Below are 19,929 nucleotides of genomic sequence, written 5' to 3' on the forward strand. Positions count from 1 at the left end.
TATGCAATAGCAAGAGAAGTTAAAGACCAAAATGAATCACAATTCAAATATTTGTATTCAAAGTACAGACATCTGGGATATGACCACTTGCTGATAAGGGGGAGAGGTACCATTTAGTGTCTTTTATTTTCCTGACTCAGATCCCAGGACATAATCTAGTGTTCACAGGCATGCAAACACCTATATACCCTTAAGTGGATTCAGTCCTTGACATTAGTTTAAGCAGATTGATTCTTACTTGAGAAAAGTGGCTCACATTCGTTACTTCTATTCTTCAATTACCCGCCTCCCCAGCTCATCGGGTGAGGCTGAGGTAGGAGTAACAGTCCCAGACACCATCACCGAGTGGAAGGCAGGGGCCTTCTGCCTGTCCGAAGACGCTGGACTTGGTATCTCTCCCACCGCCTCTCTCCGAGCCTTCCAGCCCTTCTTTGTGGAGCTCACAATGCCCTACTCTGTGATCCGTGGAGAGGTCTTCACACTCAAGGCCACTGTCCTAAACTACCTTCCCAAATGCATCCGGGTAAGGAAAATGAGGGTGAAGAGACAGGGTGGATAGAACAAAAGATTCCTTTGATCAGTCACCTACTGATTCTGTTCCCGAGACTAAGGATAATTCAGAGAATTATGTGTTCGCAATGTGAATAATTAGTGCTAAGCAAAGCAAGACGTGATCAGAGAGATACTACAGTGATATATGTGCTATGGGTGCTTAAACCATGGCTTTTTAAGCCACAGCTTGCTTTTCTATTTCTTAGGACTTGCAGAATCCTTTGCTGCAGTTAGGTTTTATGCCAGGAACATTCTTGAAGCTGACACACAACTCAGCTTCCTCAGTTCCATGAGTGTCATGCTCTAAGCCCACATCTCAAAATCTCCACAATATTCATTTTAATTTATCTTATAGCACTTATCTCTTTGTAAATTATGTAGTTGTGGTTGTGTATAGATCATCTTTCTTTCTTTCTTTTTTTTTTTTTTTTTTTTTGAGATGGGGTCTCGCTCTGTATCCCAGGTTGGAGTGCAGTGGCGCGATCTTGGCTCACTGCAACCTCTGCCTCCCGGGTCCTGGTTCAAGCAATTCTCCTACTTTAGCCTCCCATAGATCATCTTTCTTATAACACAATATCCTCAAGATCGGAGGCTGCTCATCCATCATTCCCAGTGTTCTATGCCTCACATGGAGTAGACACGTAATATTTGTTGTAAGAAAAAGGAGAAGGGAGGAAGGAAGAAACAGTAAGGAAATCTACATAGCAGCAGCCAGTACTCCATAGGGCAATGTACAACCACTGCTTTTCCCTTTCCTGCACCACTGCCACGTCTGCACACTTCCCCAGCCTACCCTAATGCAAATGCCAAATCCTCCTAATACATAACCAACCTTGATTTGCGTCACTGCCATTTCCATGCTTCTTAAAGCATGGATGAATCTATGTGACATACATTTTTCTTACAAATCCCAATTTACTGCAGCATCCCACACTTGGCCCCAATTCTACATGTTCGTGTCTTCCCATATTCTGATGATTTCTGTCTCTGCCTCACATGGGGTGATAGGTCAGTGTGCAGCTGAAAGCCTCTCTGGCCTTCCTGGCTTCCCAAAATACAAAGGGAGAAGAATCCTATTGTATCTGTGGAAATGAGAGGCAAACCTTGTCTTGGACAGTGACTCCTAAAACTCTGGGTGAGTGACAGTACCCCAAAGGGCCTATCAATCAACAAGGATGGTGGCTATCTGAGCACTTTTTTCATCATATTCTGCTTTACTTGCCATGGATATAATTCTATAAAGTTACATTTTATTCCTATTTCTACCTACAATGACCTCCCCCCACTATTCTCACCCAGGCTAGTCCCTGTAATCACTACTCCTGGATATTGGCTACTCAGTGTGCACTAACCTTCTTGGGTTTTTTATTAGCTTTATTTTCTATCCTAACCAATTGTAAATTTAAAGTATACCCCTTAAAGGTGATTGGACTATCAAGATGGATACTCATGTTTTCAATATTCCTTGTTTTAGGGAATGTGAACTTCTCAGTGAGTGCAGAGGCAATGCAGTCCCTAGAACTCTGTGGAAATGAGGCTGCTGAGGTCCCTGAGATTAAAAGAAAAGACACAGTCATCAAAACTTTGTTGGTGGAGGTAACATATTTTGGGGAGTCCCTAACAACTGTAAGAATAAAACACTGGGTGGTCACTCTTGAGACCATTAAATTTTGCTCACACAATACATCCTGTAAGACTAATGGGATTTCTCATCCTAAAAGCCCTGCAGCAGACACTGCCAGCTATTGTTAATATTTTTTCAATAATTATTTGAGTGCAACCTCCTGATCTCCACCTCTCTCCTAAGATTCATCTATCTCTCATACCTATTACCTTTGATTCACTGCCCTTACTATCTCTTCGCATTTTCTCTCTACCAACCTCCCTGGTTCTTCAATGTTTATGGATTTGTATAACAAGAGAATGTTATGTTCTCACTTATAAGTGGGAGCTGAATGATGCAAACACATGGACACATGGAGGGCAGCAACACATATTGGGGTCTGTCTGAGGGTGGCAGTGGGAGGAGGGAGATCATCGGGAAGAATAGCTAATGGGTGCTGGGCTTAAAACCTAGGTGATGAGATGATCTGTGCAACAAACCACGATGGCACACGCTTACCTGTGTACCAAACCTGCACGTCCTGCACACGTCCCCTTGAGCTTAAAATAAAAGTTGCAAAGATAAAAAGTAGGATGCCAAACATCAGTCATGAAAACCCTACCCATCGAAGAAAGGAATCTGTGGTGGTTCTCCTCTCACTGGGATGTTTATATTTTTTTGCTCCTTCTCTTTCTTTTCATCCAAGGCTGAAGGTATTGAGAAAGAAAAGACTTTCAATTCCATGACCTGTGCCTCGGGTAAGAGTCCCTCCCATAATCGTAGTGAGATCAAAGCCACACAGGGGTATAAACCTCAAGTTACAATGCACATTTATAGATGTTACCTCCCAGTTGTCCGAGTGTTCCATTAAAGGCAGCGTAATACTAAATATTTCTTTAGATAGGTTTTACAAATGAAGACATTGAGGCCAAGAGAGCAAGTTAATGTGGCTCGGGGGGTACAGAAAGGACTAATACCTGGGCTTTCTTGGTTCACATGTAGCTCTTTTGCCTGAATAGCCCAGTGGCTACTCACCGACAGGCCCAGCTGCAGAAGCTTCGAGTGTCCCAGGACGAGGTAGAAAGAGGGCAGCGTTAGCCAGGCACGGTGGCTCACAGCTGTAATCCCAGCACTTTGGGAGGCTGAGGCGGAAGGATCACTTGAGGTTGGGAGTTTGAGACCAGCCTAGCTGACATGGTGAAACCCTGTCTCTACTAAAACAACAAAAATTAGCCAGGCGTGGTGGCGGGCTCCGTAGTCACAGCTACTTTGGGGGCTGAGGCAGGAGAATCCCTTCAACCCCCTGAGGCAGAGTTGCAGTGAGCCAAGATCGTGCCACTTCACTCCAGCCTGGGTGAAGGAGCAAGACTCTGTGAAAAAAAAAAAACAATGAAGGAGAGCAGGGCCATGACAAGTTTGAACCCCAACAGATCGTCTCTAAAACAGCTGATGATGAAACATAGGCATTTTCTACCCTTGTCACTAAAAACTGTGTGTTGTCCATTCAGAAAATAACTTACATTTGACCTCATCATATCTTTAAGAACCAGTTGTAGCTTTTATACAGCACTGCTGCATCATTATTTCTTATCCAGAGTGCATACAGCACTGTATTTATCATTTGAGAAGGGCTAATTTAAGATATGTTCATATTATCTGTTTATAAACATGGAAATTCATTCAAATATTATATAGAGTGAGACAGCCAGTAATTTGTATTGTTATGGGCGTAAGTCTTACTAGTGCTTCAATAAAGTAGAGAATGGTAGTTCCCCAACAGGTCCTAGACTTCTTTTAGAAAGCTTCTGAGCACAGCAATGCAAAACATAGTTAAATGAGAAGAGGAAGGACTCTGGAAGTCACAGAGTACCAAAAGAAATTAGACTATTAAAGGTAATTTTATCATTAAGTCAAATTCTTATTCCTTGCATCCAGAGCTCCTCAAGGAGATATAATAGTTTTACTGCTAACTATAATAGTAAAATAACCACAATGATAATTGCTCACTTTCATTGAAATTTAATATGTTGCAAATACTGTTCTAATGTTTTACATGCATTTTTTCATCAAATCATCACAGTTTACCCAAGGTCGCAAAGCAGGGCCAGCACCGTATCCAGGCAGTGTGGTTCTGGGGCTCTCACTACATTATAATCAGTAAATGATGTTGTAGTCATAGATGTCCTTCTTTAACATGTGCTGTCTGTTTCTAAAGGTGCTGAGGTGTCTGAGCAGCTGTCCTTGAAGCTCCCATCAAATGTGGTCAAAGAATCTGCCAGAGCCTCTTTCTCAGTTCTGGGTGAGTCACTTTGCATTTAGTAACCTGAACCAAAAGAGCTGCCACCGCACATCTCATCTATTTGTATTTGTATTTGAATTATCAAGTTCTCGATAGCTGTTATTCTTATTAGGATCCTGGAAGTCACACTCTATGTGTAAAACTTTTCTTATCTAAATGGTAGAGCATGTGACTCTGAATATAAAAGCCATTTTTTAAAACCATGTTGGCTGCTTATGAGCTGAGATTATTCTGACATCCAATCTTTCACATTCCCCAGGTGACATACTAGGTTCTGCTATGCAAAATATACAAAATCTCCTCCAGATGCCCTATGGCTGTGGAGAACAGAACATGGTCCTATTTGCTCCTAACATCTATGTCTTGAGCTATCTGAATGAAACCCAGCAGCTGACAGAGGAGATCAAGGCCAAGGCCATTGGCTATCTCATCAGTGGTAAGTGAGACAGAGAAAAATGTATTTTGTTACTCTAATGAAACTTTTCCCAATTAGGCTTCAGTTATATCATCAAATATTAACCCATGATGATAATTTTTACGAAAACAGCTATCTTCCCACACTCTCATAGGATGTTATGTTTTGATATATCCATAACATCCACAAAACTATGGCAGATCACAGGAGGTCATAAAATGTCCACGGCTCCTGGATGCATCAGCCCGCACATATGATGGCCTGTCTTTAATGCTTCATGAACCATCTGAAGCCTTCCATTTCAGGTTACCAGAGACAGCTGAACTACAAACACCAAGATGGCTCCTACAGCACCTTTGGGGAACAATATAGCTGGAACCAGGGCAACACCTGGTAAGAAAGAAAATCCATTCTGAGTTTCAACTATGAGTTCAAGACATGCACAGAGATCAGCTGCCTTAGTCCATTTTCTGTTGCTTATAACAGAATACCCGAAACTAGGTAGTTTATACAGAAAAGAAATTTATTTCTTACAGCCATGAAGGCTAAGTCCAAAGCCAAGGGCCTGCATCTAGTTGAGAGTCTTCTTGCTGGTGTGGACTCTGAAGAGTCCCAAGATGATGCAGGGCATCATATGGCGAGAGGATTGAGTGTGCTCACCCAGGTCTCTCTTCTTCTTTTATTTTCTTTACTTTACTTTTAGAGACTGGGATAGCATCTCCTACTCTTCTTATGAAGCCACCAGTCCCATTCTCATGACAGCCTTTCGTCTAGAAATGGATTCCATTCGTGAGGGCGGAACTCTCATGATCCAGTCACTTCTCAAAGGCTCCACCTCTCAATGCTATGACATTGGGGATTAAGTTTTAACATGAGTTTTGGTGGAGAAACCATTTCTAAATCACAGTGTTACCCTATTTGATTCTTATAGCTACCCCGCGAAGTGAGAGTTATTAGCTTCATTTTACAGAGGAGAAAACTAATATCCAGTGTGGATAAATAAATGTGTCAGGAGCAAACATCTAAGAAGCAGCAAAATTACTTCGAGGTTGACTTTTTTAACCCAATGTACCCAGGCTCTCTCCCTTCTCATGCTGCTACGGGAATATTAGAAGTTTGGAACTTGCCCCTTAAATTGTTGTTCAGCACTAATAGGTGTTAGAAAAATGCTGGAAAAACTACAACTATCACTGACAGGGCATACATTACTACCTCTGCTAGATGATATCCTTTGTGTGTGTGTGTGTGTGTGTGTGTGTGTGTGTGTGTGTGTGTGTGTGGTCTTACCACACAGGCAAACACAGGAAAGAAAAGTGGAGGGGTAGGATGATGGAGGCAAATAGTTACTGAAGCTGGACATTAGAAGTTAGCTCACTAGAGTAGGGTTAAAACTACAGAAAGTAAGCTCAGACATCAATGAAAAGAAATAAATGCATACAGACTAAAATGCAAAAGCAAATGTCTTAGTTAACAACCAAGAAAACTAGAAGGAACCTGAATCTCTAAAATGACATAGAAATACCTTAGGAAGCAAGGACAAGTTGGTAATGGATTAAACAACATGTGGCAGCAAAAAAGAAAAAAAGTCTCCAAGCTCTCAGTAACAGCCAATTGACTTTCTTGGGGGCACATTGTGATGGGGGGTCCAGGTGTGCAAAACAGAGCAGTAAGATGCTGAATGAGAACAGCCTAAGCACTGCGTTTTTCCTCCCCCTAAGGCTCACGGCTTTTGTACTGAAGACTTTTGCCCAGGCTCGAACCTACATCTTCATTGATGAAGTGCACATCACCCAATCTCTCACGTGGCTCTCTCAGATGCAGAAGGACAACGGCTGTTTCAGGAGCTCTGGGTCACTGTTCAACAATGCAATAAAGGTGAACTGTTTCGTGAACTTCTGAGCCTATGACACATCAATGTAGCATCCTGCAAGGGCGAGGGGAGGAAGGAGGCACCGGAAATTGCAAAGATGAAGTCCTGGATGATGTGGGATGGCATCAGGGAAAGAGTATTACACCTTCCATAGAGAAGGAAGAAATTGGGCCAGATGCAATGGCTCACACCTAGAATCACAACATTTTGGGAGGCCAAAGCGGGTGGACTGCTTGAGCCCAGGAGTTCAAGACTAGCCTGGGCAACATAGCAACACCCAGTCTCTACAAAAAAAAAAAAAACTTTTTCACAAAATTGGTCAGGCATGGTAGTGTGTGCCTGTAGTTGTAGCTACTTGAGAAGCTGAGGCAAGAGAATTGCTTGAGGCTGCCGTGAGGTGTGATAGTGCCGCTCCACTCCAGCCTGAGCTACAGAGCAAGACCCTGTTTCAAAAAAAAAAAAAAAAAATGTAAAAGAAAAAGAGAGAGAAGGAGGGGGAGAATTGTATACTTTGAATGGGGGTGTTACCTTACCTGATAGAAACATACTGAAAATTTGTTTCCATCAAACAACAGAAGAGAATGTACTAACACTTGGCATTGGAATTAATCAAATCAGTGTTGTATTCACAGGGAGGAGTAGAAGATGAAGTGACCCTCTCTGCCTATGTTACCATTGCCCTTCTGGAGATTCCTCTCCCAGTCACTGTAAGTACCAGCTCAATCCCATTCCCTACCATGAAAACTGTAGACCTTCTGTCTGGAATGCCACCCTGTTAGGGGCTGAGTCTCAAGTCTCCTTTGGTTCAATGATGAGGCATTTCTCAGACGGATAAGCTCTTTGGCTGATGCATTAAGAGGGATTGACACTTGGCCAGTAATCCCCTTAGACTATGTATCAGAACTAATCCTAAAAACAGGTTCTCTAGTCTTAGTCTTTGGGATTGAACTATAAAGTGAAGTGATTGAAAATACGTTTCTATTTCAATTGAATGAATATCTAGCTGTCTGCCTATCTGTCGGAAATCCATCAATGACGTCGGACTGTCAATATCCAGCTCTGGGTTTGCTGTGGGTTCTATTCACCCTGCTTTGACACAACCAGCTTTTTGCCTCCACAGCACCCTGTTGTTCGCAATGCCCTGTTCTGCCTGGAGTCGGCCTGGAATGTAGCAAAGGAGGGGACCCATGGGAGCCACGTCTACACCAAGGCATTGCTGGCCTATGCTTTTTCCCTAGTGGGAAACCAAAACCGGCGTAGAGAAATACTGAGCTCACTTGATGAGGAAGCTGTGAAAGAAGGTGAGAGCACTTATAAGTGGGAGCTGAACAATGAGAACACAGAGACACAGGGAGGGAGCAACACACATTGGGGCCTGTCAGGGAAACGTGGGGAGGGAGAGCATCAGATAAATAGCTAATGCATGTGGGACCTAATAACTAGGTGATGGGTTGATAGATGCAGCAAACCCCCATGGCACACATTTACCTATGTAACAAATCTGCATGTCCTGCACATGTATCCCAGAATTTAAAATAAAATAATAAAATTTTAAAAAGAAATAAGTAAAATTAAAAGTTTTAAAAAGTGTGCAAAAATAAAGAAGGTGAGAGCAAACAGCAAATGGTACCAAATTTCCCTCTCCACTTACACTGATTCTACATAAAGGGGAGAAATGTATTCCTGCTGAAATACACAAGCTTCGTCTGTAATTCTTTAGCCAAGAGTCATACATTATGAGATCAGAACACCTCTTACAAATCTATCTTCTCTGGGACTGCATAGGTTATACAGAATAGAATATCATTATAATGCTGCAGATCAATTGCAGAATTTTATTTCTAACTTGCTAAAACCAATATCATAGACAAATGTATCCATTTTCTCATGATTTCTGCCCACTTACTTGAATAAAAAGAGGTACAACAGCTCTTTCACACTCCCCCGCAACTCCCTACCCAACGCCATGCTGGCTGCCCCATGCTCCCTTCATGCTCTGCACTCCTGCTAAGCAAGCGCTGCTGTAGTCTCTTTTCAGCTATCATCCTAATTATCTACCGGATCTCATCAGTCACACTGGAATGTTCTGACATTTACAAGATCCGGAGATGGAGGAAGGACTGCCTGGAGGTGGAGGGGAAGATGGTCAGTAGGACAGAGGGTGACATTGATGACTCGCTTATTGGTGGAAATGCCTCCACTGACATTTCCTAAGGCAAAGATACTGGAAGCAGAGTAATCACTGGTGTTGATATTGTCATGAACAATCACTTGCAGGAACCAATTTCACAAAGGAAGCCTACAAGAAGTACATCAAAGCTCACATAAAGTCAAAGGCAAACTTGAACAGAGACCAGAAAGAGTAAAACCTTTAATGACAGAAGCTACAGAACAAATCAGGTGCACTCTTGCTAATCTCAGAAACTACCAGTTCTTCACTTGATCTTAGCCAAAAGGCTAAGAAGTGATAAAAACTACCAGTTCTTTATTAGTGAAAACATGAACCCACATGGCATGGCGCCTCTGCTGGACTACCATGAGGATGGTGTGACTCCATAGATGATTTTCCATGGTTTAGAAATGGAAAAGTGTTAACAAATTTGGCAGCTACTTTGGATGTATCGCCTACCATTCGTAACTGGGTTCTGCTTGTCATCCACACAACACCAGGACTTAGGCAAGTGGGTCTGATGTCATCTTCAGATCTTCATTCATTTTGACCATGATTTATTCAGAGTGGAGGCATTGTTGTTAAAGAAAAAATGTCATATAGGTTGTCTAAAAATAAAATGCATTCCATCTCACTTGAAAGAGCGTCTTTTAGTTTAGTATATATTTAAACTCAATCCATTTTGTGGTGTTCCTGGAGAAACTGGAGTCTGGTTGTAGACCAGCACGAGAAACAATATGGCTGTCAAGAGATAATTTCTACAGTGGAAACGATGTCTGAGACTGGAGCACAAAAAATCAAGAATCAAAAGTTGTAATTCTGAGTTGAATTAATGGGAAAGAACATGCTTATAGCAGTGCCAGTGTTGGAAGTGGAACCTTAAATATTTTATCACCTACAATGGAAGTAGTTAACTCTGGAAGAGATTACCAAAGGAATAATAAGGGACTGATTCAATTGGGGAGAAAAAAAAAGAAAGAAAAGAGATACAAAAGAAGAAAGAAAATGCAATGAAATTTTCAAAGTATTTTTACCTCTATTTGCCAGAGAGAGAGGCTCACAAAAGTCATCTGAGATCAACGGTTAGGTTTTATACTCTAGTCTATACTGCAGCTCTCAGGAAGTATCACAAACAATAAAGGAACTCTCTCTACCACTTTTCTATCAGTCCAACTAAAATAACATTTGAGAGATTGGTGTGTCTGCTCTATGCTGCTTTCTCCATCAACCTGCCCTACCTTCATCCCAGAGAACTAAATCAAGTTCGACATAGAAGTATGTCACTGGGTTTTAGGAGTTTTAGTGGATTTTATCACAGAGAAGACCTTGCTTCTCCTGTATTATTTCCATGTATTATGAATGTGCACTCTCTTATTTACCAGTTGCAATTGCTTATTTACCAATTACAATTATCTCCTTTTTCTCACCCTTAAGACAACCTCATCCATTGGGAGCGTCCTCAGAAACCCAAGGCACCAGTGGGGCGTTTTTACCAACCCCAGGCTCCCTCTGCTGAGGTAGAGATGACGTCCTATGTGCTCCTCGCTCACCTCACGGCCCAGCCAGCCCCCACGTCAGGGGACCTGACCACTGCAACGCACATTGTGAAGTGGATCATGAAGCAGCAGAACTCTCAGGGCGGTTTCTCCTCTACCCAGGTCAGTGGTTCCCAAAGAGTCTTCTGCTCCAAGTTCACTTGGCAGTTGGAAGACTTAAAAATAGAACAGTTACAGGAAAACAGAAGGCAATTATTAAAACATAGAAGAAGTATTAAGGAATATTTGAGGACCATGGGACTTTAAAGGAAAGACTTAAGACATCCCCCACAACAATTTTCAGTAAGCCCTATGTTAGTATATCAGCAACATGGAGACTTACAACAGGCATCTTTACCCTCTAAAGCTGTGCTATGGTGAATGGACACATTCTAGACCAGAGCTTTTCAGCATCAACACTATTGATATTTGAAGCCAGATCATCATTGTAAAGGAGCTATCCTCCGCATTTTAAGATGTTCAATAGCATCCCTGGCCTCTCCCCCTTAGATGCCAGTAGCACCCCACTTCGAGTTGAAACAAGAAAAAAATCCTTCTGTTGGGAATCAACATTCCAGACATCTTCAGAATCTAACAAGAAATCTCTAAGATGAATCCCCCCAAAAAAAATTGATTAAAAGGACTGTGACTAAGTAAAGTTCACATTGATATTTTTATGATTGAGAAGTTCCATTTCAACTACAAGTAACTCTGCCTCTTCACTCCTTTCTACTTTGTCCGAGAGTGCTCTTCCTACTTTCCATTTAGGTTGATTTTTTTTTAAGCTGAAGCTCTTGAAAATATATTTTTCTAGCATAATTCTAAAAATATTTTATCGAGAGTATAAATGATTGTATTAAACATCCAGAGTCTGGCTTTTTGCTCCCATGTCTTCTTTCATCATTAGGATCTACATAGTGAAACTTGTTTTCCAGAGAGATTGGGTGGGGGAAGAAAAACCAAGCTAGATGAAAAGAAAAATAAGAAAGAACTTGACTCATACCATTCTTATTATGAACAGTAAAATTTCTTTTGCATACGATGACATTTATTAAACTTCTTATGTTCATATATATACATATATGTATATATAATTGCTCTTTAGGTTCTGGGGTACATGTGCAGAACATGCAGGATTGTTTCATAGGTACATACATGGCAAGATAGAATCTTCCCTCCATCCCTCTGTCACCTGTATCTGGCATTTCATCCCATGTTATCCCTCCCCAACCTCCCTAACCTTCTCGGTCCCTCCCCTATTCCCCTCAACAGACCCCAGTGTGTGATGCTCGCCTCCCTGTGTCCATGTGTTCTCATTATTCAACACCCACCTATGAGTGAGAACATGCAGTATTTGATTTTCTGTTCTTGTGTGAGTTTGCTGAGAATGATGGTTTCCAGATTCATCCATGTCCCTACAAGGGACATGAAGTTATCGTTTTTGATGGCTGCATAGTATTCCATGGTGTATATGTGCCACATTCTCCCTGTCCTGTGTATAGTCGATGGGCATTTGGGTTGGTTCTAGGTCTTTGCTATTGTAAACAGTGCCGCTATGAACATACATGTGCATGTGTCTTTATAATAGAAGGATTTATAATCCTTCGGATATATACCCAGTGATGGGATTGCTGGGTCAAATGGAATTTCTATTTCTAGGTCCTTGAGGAATCGCCACACTGTCTTCCATGATGGTTCAACTAATTTACACTCCCACCAACAGTGTAAAAGTGTTCCTATTTCTCCACATCCTCTCCAGCATCTGTTGTCTCCAGATTTTTTAGTAATCGCCATTCTAACTGGAGTGAGATGCTATCTCAATATAGTTTTGATTTGGATTTCTCTAACTACCAGTGATGATGAGCAGTTTTTAATATGTTTTTTGGCCTCATATATGTCTTCTTTTGAAAAGTGTCTGTTTACGTTCTTCGCCCACTTTTGAATGGGTTTGTTTTTTTCTTGTAAACCTGTTTTAGTTCTTTGTAGATTCTGGATATTAGCCCTTTATCAGATGGATAGATTGCAAAAATTTTTTCCCCTTCTGTTGGTTACCGGTTCACTCTACTGATTGTTTCTTTTGCTGTACAAAAGCTCTGCAGTTTAATTGGATCCCTTTTCTCTATTTTGGCTTTTGTTGCCAATGCGTTTGGTGTTTTAGTAATGAGCTTCTTGCCTATGCCTATGCCCTAAATGGCTTTGCTTAGGTTTTCTTCTAGGGTTTTTACGGTACTAGGTCTTATGTTTAAGTCTTTAATCCATCTGGAGTTTATTTTAGTGTAAGGTGTCAGGAAGGGGTTCAGTTTCTGCTTTCTACACATGGCTAGCCAGTTTTTCCTACACCATTTATTAAACAGGGAATTCTTTCCCCATTGTTTGTTTTTGTCAGGTTTGGTCAAAGATCAGGTAGTTGTAGATGTGTGTCATTGCCTCCAAGACCTCTGTTCTATTGGTCTATATCTCTGTTTTGGTATCAGTACCATGCTGTTTTGATTATTGTAGCCTTGTAGTATAATTTGAAGTCAGGTAGCATGATGCCTCCAACTTTGTTCTTTTTGCTTAGAATTGTCTTGGCTATGCAGGCTCTGTTTTGGTTCCATATGAAGTTTAAAGTGGTTTTTTTCAGTTCTGTGAAGAGGGTCTTAGGTAGCTTGATGGGGATAGCATTGAAACTACAAATTACTTTGGGCAGTATGGCCATTTTCACAATATTGATTCTTCTTAACCATGAGCATGAAATATTTTTCCATCTGTTTGTGTCCTCTGTTATTTCCTTGAGCAGTGGTTTGTAGATATCCTTGAAGAGGTCCTTTACATCATTTGTTAGTTGTATTCCTAGGTATTTTATTCTCTTTGTAGCAATTGTGAATGGCAGTTTGTTCTTGATTTGACTCTCTTTAAATCTGTTATTGGTGTATAGGAATGCTTGTGATTTTTGCACATTGATTTTCTATCGAGACTGCTGAAGTTGCTTATCAGTTTAAGGAGATTTTGGGCTGAGACGGTCGGGTCTTCTAAATATACAATCATGTCATCTGCACATAGAGACAGTTTGACTTCCTCCTTTCCTATTTGAATACCCTTTATTTCTTTTTCTTGCCTGATTGCTCTGGCTAGAACTTCCAATACTACATTGAATAGGAGTGGTGAGAGAGGGCATCCTTGTCTAGTGCCAGATTTCAAGGGAATGCTTCCAGTTTTTTCCCATTCAGTATGATATTGGCTGTGGCTTTGTCATAAATAGCTTTTATTATTTTGTGATACATTCTGTCAATACCTAGTTTATTGAGAGTTTTTAGCATAAAGCGCTATTGAATTTTATTAAAGGTTTTCCCTGCATCAATTGAGATAATCATGTGGTTTTTGTCTTTGGTTCTGTTTATGTTGTGGATTACGTTTATAGACTTGCCTATGTTGAACCAGCCTTGCATCCCCAGGATGAAGTGATAGTGTTGGATAAACTTCTTGATGTACTGTTGCAATCAGTTTGCCAGTATTTTATTGAAGATTTTTGCATCTATGTTCATCGCGGATAATGGCCTGAAGTTTTCTTTCATGTTGAGTCTCTGCCCGGTTTTGGTACCAGGGTGATGTTGGTCTCATAAAATGATTTGGGAAGGATTCCCTCTTTTTGGATTGTTTGGAATAATTTCAGAAAGAGTGGTACCAGCTTCTCTTTGTATGTCTGGTAGAATTCAGCTGTGAACCCATCTGGACCTGGGCTTTTTTTGGTTGGTAGGCTATTAATTGCTGCCTCAAATTCAGCCCTTGTTATTGGTCTCTTCAGGGTTTCAACTTCTTCCTGGTTTAGCCATGTGAGGGTGCAAGTATCCAGGAATGTATCCATTTCTTTCAAGTTTACTGGTTTATGTGCATAGAGTTGTTTGTAGTAATCTCCAATGGTAGTTTTTATTTCTGTGGAATCGGTGGTGATATCCCATTTATCGTTTTTTATTGCATCTATTTGATTCTTCTGTCTTTTCTTTTTTATTAGTCTGGCTAGCAGTCTGTCTATTTTGTTGATCTTTTCAAAAAACCAGCTCCTGGATTTATTGATTTTTTTGAAGAGATTTTTGTGTCTCCATCTCCTTCAGTTCTGCTCTGATCTTGGTTATTTCTGCTAGCTTTTGAGTTTTTTTGATCTTCCTCCTCTAGCTCTTTCAATTTCGTTGATAGGTTGTCGATTTTAGATCTTTCCTTTCTTCTCATGTGGGCATTTATTGCTGTAAATTTTCCTCTAGACACTGCTTTAAATGTGTCTCAGAGATTCTGGTATGTTTTGTCTTCATTCTCATTGGTTTCAAAGAACATCTTTATTTCTGCCTTCATTTCATTGTTTATCCAGTCAACGTTCAAGAGCCAGTTGTTCAGTTTCCATGAAGTTCTGCGGTTCTGAGTTAGTTTCTGAATTCTTGATTGCACTGTGGCCTGAGAGACTGTTTGTTATGATTTCCATTCTTTTGCATTTGCTAAGGAGTGATTTACTTCTAATTATGTGGTCAATTTTAGAGTAGGTGTGATGCGGTGCTGAGAAGAATGTATATTCTGTGGATTTGGGGTGGAGAGTTCTGTAAATGTCTATTAGGTTTGCTTGGTCCAGATCTGAGTTCAAGTCCTGGATATCCTTGTTAATTTTCTGTCTTGTTGATATGTCTAATAGTGACAATGGAGTGTTAAAGTCTCCCACTATTATTTTGTGGGAGTCTAAGTCTCTTTGTATGTCATTAAGAACTTGCTTTATGTATCTAGATGCTGCTGTATTCAGTGCGTATATATTTAGGATCATTAGCTCTTCTTGTCGCATTGATCCTTTTACCATTATGTAATGCCCTTTTTGTCTCTTTTGATCTTTGTTGGTTAAAGTTTATTTTATCAGAGACTAGGATTGCAACTCCTGCTTTTTTTTGCTCTCCATTTTCTTGGTAAATCTTCCTCCATCCCTTTATTTTGAGCCTATGTGTGTCCTTGCACGTGAGATGGGTTTCCTGAATACAGCACACTGATGGGTTTTGGCTTTTTATACAATTTGCCAGTCTGTATCTTTTGTTTGGGGCATTTAGCCCATTTACATTTAAGGTTAATATTGTTATCTGTGAATTTGATCCTGACATTTTGATGCTAGCTGGGTGTTTTCCCCATTAGTTGATGCAGTTTCTTCATTGTGTCGATGCTTTTTACCATTTGGTACGTTCCTGGAGTGGTTGCTACTGGTTATGAACAGTACATTTTTATCACTCTTCCATCTAATTGGTCATCAATCATCTACTTTAAAAAGGTCACTCTTTTTGTCTTAACTTCTTAGTTTTAGACCTATTCTTTGAAGGATATATCGAAGAAGACCGTAGATATTGTGAAATTAATAAACATTAGTAGCCGCTTATTTCATTTGGAGAAACTATAGCACAATTTTGATAATGCCTGAAAGGCACAGAAAAAGGAAAAGCAATTAGTGAAGATCTACTTTAGGGGTGAAAAACCAGCTTCCCTCATGGTGGTTAACACAGACTTTGAGGGAAAATCCTAGGTGCCAAAAATTTACGCTTTGGGGTGGTTGTCCACTCATCTCTTCCAGGACACAGTGGTGGCTCTCCATGCCCTGTCCAGGTATGGAGCAGCCACTTTCACCAGAACTGAGAAAACTGCACAGGTCACCGTTAAGGATTCACAGACCTTTTCCACAAATTTCCAAGTAGACAACAACAACCTCCTGCTACTGCAGCAGACCTCATTGCCAGAGCTGCCTGGAGAATATGTGATAACAGTAACTGGGGAAAGATGTGTATATCTTCAGGTGAGTCTCCAAGGTTATATCGGGGAGAGCCAACTTTAAACTTGCCAGTTGAAATGAAAGCTCTGCTCCTTACTTCCTGGAAAAGTAAAGGACAAATCTGGAGATGTTAAATAATGAGGAAGTGAGTGCTCCCAGAAAAAGAGAGAAACTGATAGTGTCTCTTTGGTTTCACAGACATCCATGAAATACAATATCCTTCCAGAGAAAGAGGACTCTCCATTTACTTTGAAAGTGCAGACTGTGCCCCAGACTTGTGATGGACACAAAGCCCACACCAGCTTCGAGATCTCACTGACCATCAGGTAAGATGTTCTGACCTAATCAACTGATCTTTGACCCAAAAGCAACTTGGAACTAACAGAATTTTTTTTTTTTTTGCGGTGAAGTTTCACTCTTGTTGCCTAGGCTAGAGTGCAATGGTGCAATCTGGGCTCACTGTAACCTCCACATCCCAGGTTGAAGTGATTCTCCAGCCTCAGCCTACAGACCAGCTGGGATTACAGGAGCCTGCCACCGCACCTGGCTAATTTTTAAAATATTTTTACTAGAGACAGGGTTTCACCATGTTGACCAGGCTGGTCTCGAACTCCAGATCTCACACAATCCTCCCACCTCGGCCTCCCAAGGTGCTGGAATTACAGACATGAGCCACTGCACCCAGCCAGAACTAACAGAAATTAATAGTCCATTTGGAAGCTATGTTATTAGATTAATATAATTTAGAATTGATATATCTATAAATGAATTTAGCCTTTTATCATTATGACATGATCCTTTCTCTACTAAAAATATAAAAGTGATATATACTAAATAACAAATGAACCATATAGATGAGGTGTCCAAAAACCATAGATATCCTTAAAATGCCAGTTAGCAAGATTCACTACCGAAGATTTTCATTTGATAGTTTTGGATTGCTGCTTTAACATCTGATGTATAGTCATGTGGCCAATGTCAATGTTGTACATGTCCAGGGGACACAGATCTTTGCGGAATATTGTTAGGGACAACGTCTTAAAGACAGACAGGTTTAAGGTGACTCTTGGAAGTGAAAATCTGGCTTTGTTTCACATAAGAAACCCTAACTTCTTTTTTCTTTGATACTACAGTTACACAGGAAACCGTCCTGCTTCCAATATGGCGATTGTTGATGTAAAGATGGTATCTGGTTTTATTCCCCTAAAGCCAACAGTAAAAATGGTAGGTGTATTTTAATCCTAACAGACCTCATACAAAAGGATGTTCTGTATCTCCAAATTAGACCATACCAATATCAAAGCCATGTCAACATTACTCTGCCTCAAAAAAATATTTTCCCCGAACCCAGGAAGTAAACGGACATTTCTCTGGCACTAAGCTAAGGGACATATGTGATACCAGATAAATGCACAAGGAGTCCCTATCCTTCAGCCACTTGCAGTTTAGTTAGGAATTTAAAGCCATGGGCACAAAAAATAAAACAACCCAAGAGAGACAGGATATGGTTTAAGAACCATACTGACTGATATGCACTAAAAGTTTGTGAAGGAAAAAAAATCAATGTAAACTAGAAGTAACAAGGATGCCAGAGGGTCTCATGTGTTACTTGGATATTGAAGAATAGTGGAACTCCTTACCTGAAAACAGTTAGCTTTCTTCTCTTCAGAGAATGGCTATTTGTCCCTTATTACAATCTGCTCTAGGTCTCACAGCATTCTCACATGTATTTTCTAACTTTTTGAGTTTTCCACTTCTCTTCAGCTTGAAAGATCGAGCTCCGTGAGCCGGACAGAACTGAGCAACAACCATGTCCTTATTTATGTGGAACAGGTGAGGGCTCTGACGTCCTGGCTGAGACGACATATAGGTCATCTCTCTAAGTGAGTCTCTTTACTAGAATAGTAAATAATCAATATAAGGAAAACACTCATGCCCTTCCAGAACGTTTCTCTATGCCAAGAAAAGAAGAGGGGAAATCTCCTTTGAACTCCATGTAGTGTTCTGTTCTATTTTAATTATGTTAAAATGGGAATATGAGTATTTCCACAAAATTTAAAGTGTAGTATCAATAGAACAAAAGGTTTGCCAGTGCTCCTGTTGTTTTAAAGACCCTCCCCGACAATATGAATAAATATTAAATTTAACGTGTTAATAGGACAAAAGGTTTATTATGCATTCCTGTTATTTTAAAGACCACCTTCACAAAATGACTGAATATGACCCCAATGATTGACTAATAATAATGTTAACATTCCAGTATGTCACCATATAAAATAAAATGTGGATTTCATGAATAACTTCAAATATTACCATAAAACAAAGAAAATGTGTTATGTATCCAAACAGAAAGAATACTTTGTCGTTTTAATTACAGATTGTATGAAACCATGTTTCTCCAGCTTAGAACATGTTCACGTGGGCCCAGAGAATTAATCTCATAACAAGGGACTACAAAAGAATATGGTTGTCTCCGTTGCTTACAAGAAAATCTGTAAAAATTTGCTCACTGTAAAGAGTTCCCAAGGATGTGTTCTAAAACCTGACATCCACAAATGTCTGCTCACCTGTAGACACTGGTGAAAAAGAATCAAAGAACAGTAAAGAATATGTTTTGCTCATGGGAGAAAGAAGGAGGCTTTCTAGGTTCTTGATTACTCCCACTTTTCCTTTTAGGTGACAAATCAAACACTAAGTTTTTCCTTCACGGTTCTGCAAGACGTCCCAGTAAGAGACCTGAAGCCAGCGATTGTTAAAGTCTATGATTACTATGAGACAGGTGAGTGAGAAAAATGAGACAGTTAATCTTAACCAGAGCCAAGAAGTGAATCCTGTTGTGACAGTTGATCCCGTTCTTAGCCCACTTAGTCAACAGTAATATTTTGTTTCTTTCCTCCAAGATGTACACTATAAAAATGCCTCACTAAACACATTTATCAATTGTGTTTTTTGAGTCAGAAACTGAAGAATTTAAAAAAGAATGATAATATATAGTCATGGCCCCCAAGTAGTTTAGAGACATAGGTAACATAATGCAGATTAAAAGATTATATAACAAGGAAAGACGATTCGTGACAAGTGAGTTTTAGCGAGCTAAGCAATAAGTTTGAGAGGCAAAACAGCACAGAAGGCTTGTGCTTCGGAAGAACAAACAGGAAGAAAGACCTGATTTCGACCCCGGAGGGTGAGTACAATTTTGGGGTCTATAGAAGTAGGAAAAGTGTTTCAAGGTGGAACAATAATCTTAGAAAAGGAATTAAGGGAGCAAGCTGAACAAAGTGAACAGAAGCAGAGAGGTGATGGAAGAAAGAACTACAGGTTAATATCATTATGATAACTTTCCAAGAATTTATTTTTTTAAATGTGTAGTTCATCAAAGAATACATAGCATAATTCAATTTATAAAGCATCCAAAAACATATAAAATGAAATAAAATTTAGTTTAGGAATGCATACAAACTTGGGTAAAAATACTCAACAAAATAAAGGAATGGTGGCAAACATAAAATTCAAGATACTAGTTACCTTAGGGGGCGGGGTGGCATGTGAAGGGATCAGGCAGAGACACTTGAAGAACTTCAGAGGTTTGGATAGTAGCCTCTTTCTTTCTTTTTTTTTTTTTTTTTTTTTTTTTTTTTTTTCACTGATTTCCCCCCAGTCTCCCGGCCCCCGGCTGGAGCACGCCGCACTGCAACCCCTCCCTCCCCTGTTAAAGCACCTC

General features: G+C 40.2%; 1 protein-coding gene and 1 pseudogene across 2 annotated transcripts in view; both read left to right on the plus strand.

Moving 5' to 3' along the window:
* LOC116545725 (pregnancy zone protein) overlaps window positions 1-19,929 on the plus strand; it is a 51,049-nt gene that overhangs the window by 29,380 nt on the left and 1,740 nt on the right. Inside the window, exons 7-22 of one of the 2 annotated variants that reach the window (XM_032272230.1) lie at window positions 295-523; window positions 1,561-1,687; window positions 2,027-2,148; window positions 2,862-2,913; window positions 4,371-4,454; window positions 4,714-4,890; window positions 5,175-5,262; window positions 6,588-6,744; window positions 7,372-7,446; window positions 7,860-8,040; window positions 10,344-10,567; window positions 16,014-16,232; window positions 16,407-16,534; window positions 17,342-17,432; window positions 17,973-18,068; window positions 18,885-18,987. In XM_032272230.1, coding sequence (XP_032128121.1) covers window positions 295-523; window positions 1,561-1,687; window positions 2,027-2,148; window positions 2,862-2,913; window positions 4,371-4,454; window positions 4,714-4,890; window positions 5,175-5,262; window positions 6,588-6,744; window positions 7,372-7,446; window positions 7,860-8,040; window positions 10,344-10,567; window positions 16,014-16,232; window positions 16,407-16,534; window positions 17,342-17,432; window positions 17,973-18,068; window positions 18,885-18,987 — 2,153 coding nt within the window. The remainder of the gene's footprint in view (window positions 1-294; window positions 524-1,560; window positions 1,688-2,026; window positions 2,149-2,861; window positions 2,914-4,370; window positions 4,455-4,713; window positions 4,891-5,174; window positions 5,263-6,587; window positions 6,745-7,371; window positions 7,447-7,859; window positions 8,041-10,343; window positions 10,568-16,013; window positions 16,233-16,406; window positions 16,535-17,341; window positions 17,433-17,972; window positions 18,069-18,884; window positions 18,988-19,929) is intronic. The other variant, XM_032272231.1, reaches the window with a different exon arrangement.
* On the plus strand, window positions 8,269-9,543 carry LOC116545728 (annotated as a pseudogene).

Source organism: Sapajus apella, unplaced genomic scaffold (genome assembly GCF_009761245.1).
Source record: "Sapajus apella isolate SASKATOON/1434 unplaced genomic scaffold, GSC_monkey_1.0 scaffold350, whole genome shotgun sequence".
Lineage (NCBI taxonomy): Eukaryota > Metazoa > Chordata > Mammalia > Primates > Cebidae > Sapajus > Sapajus apella.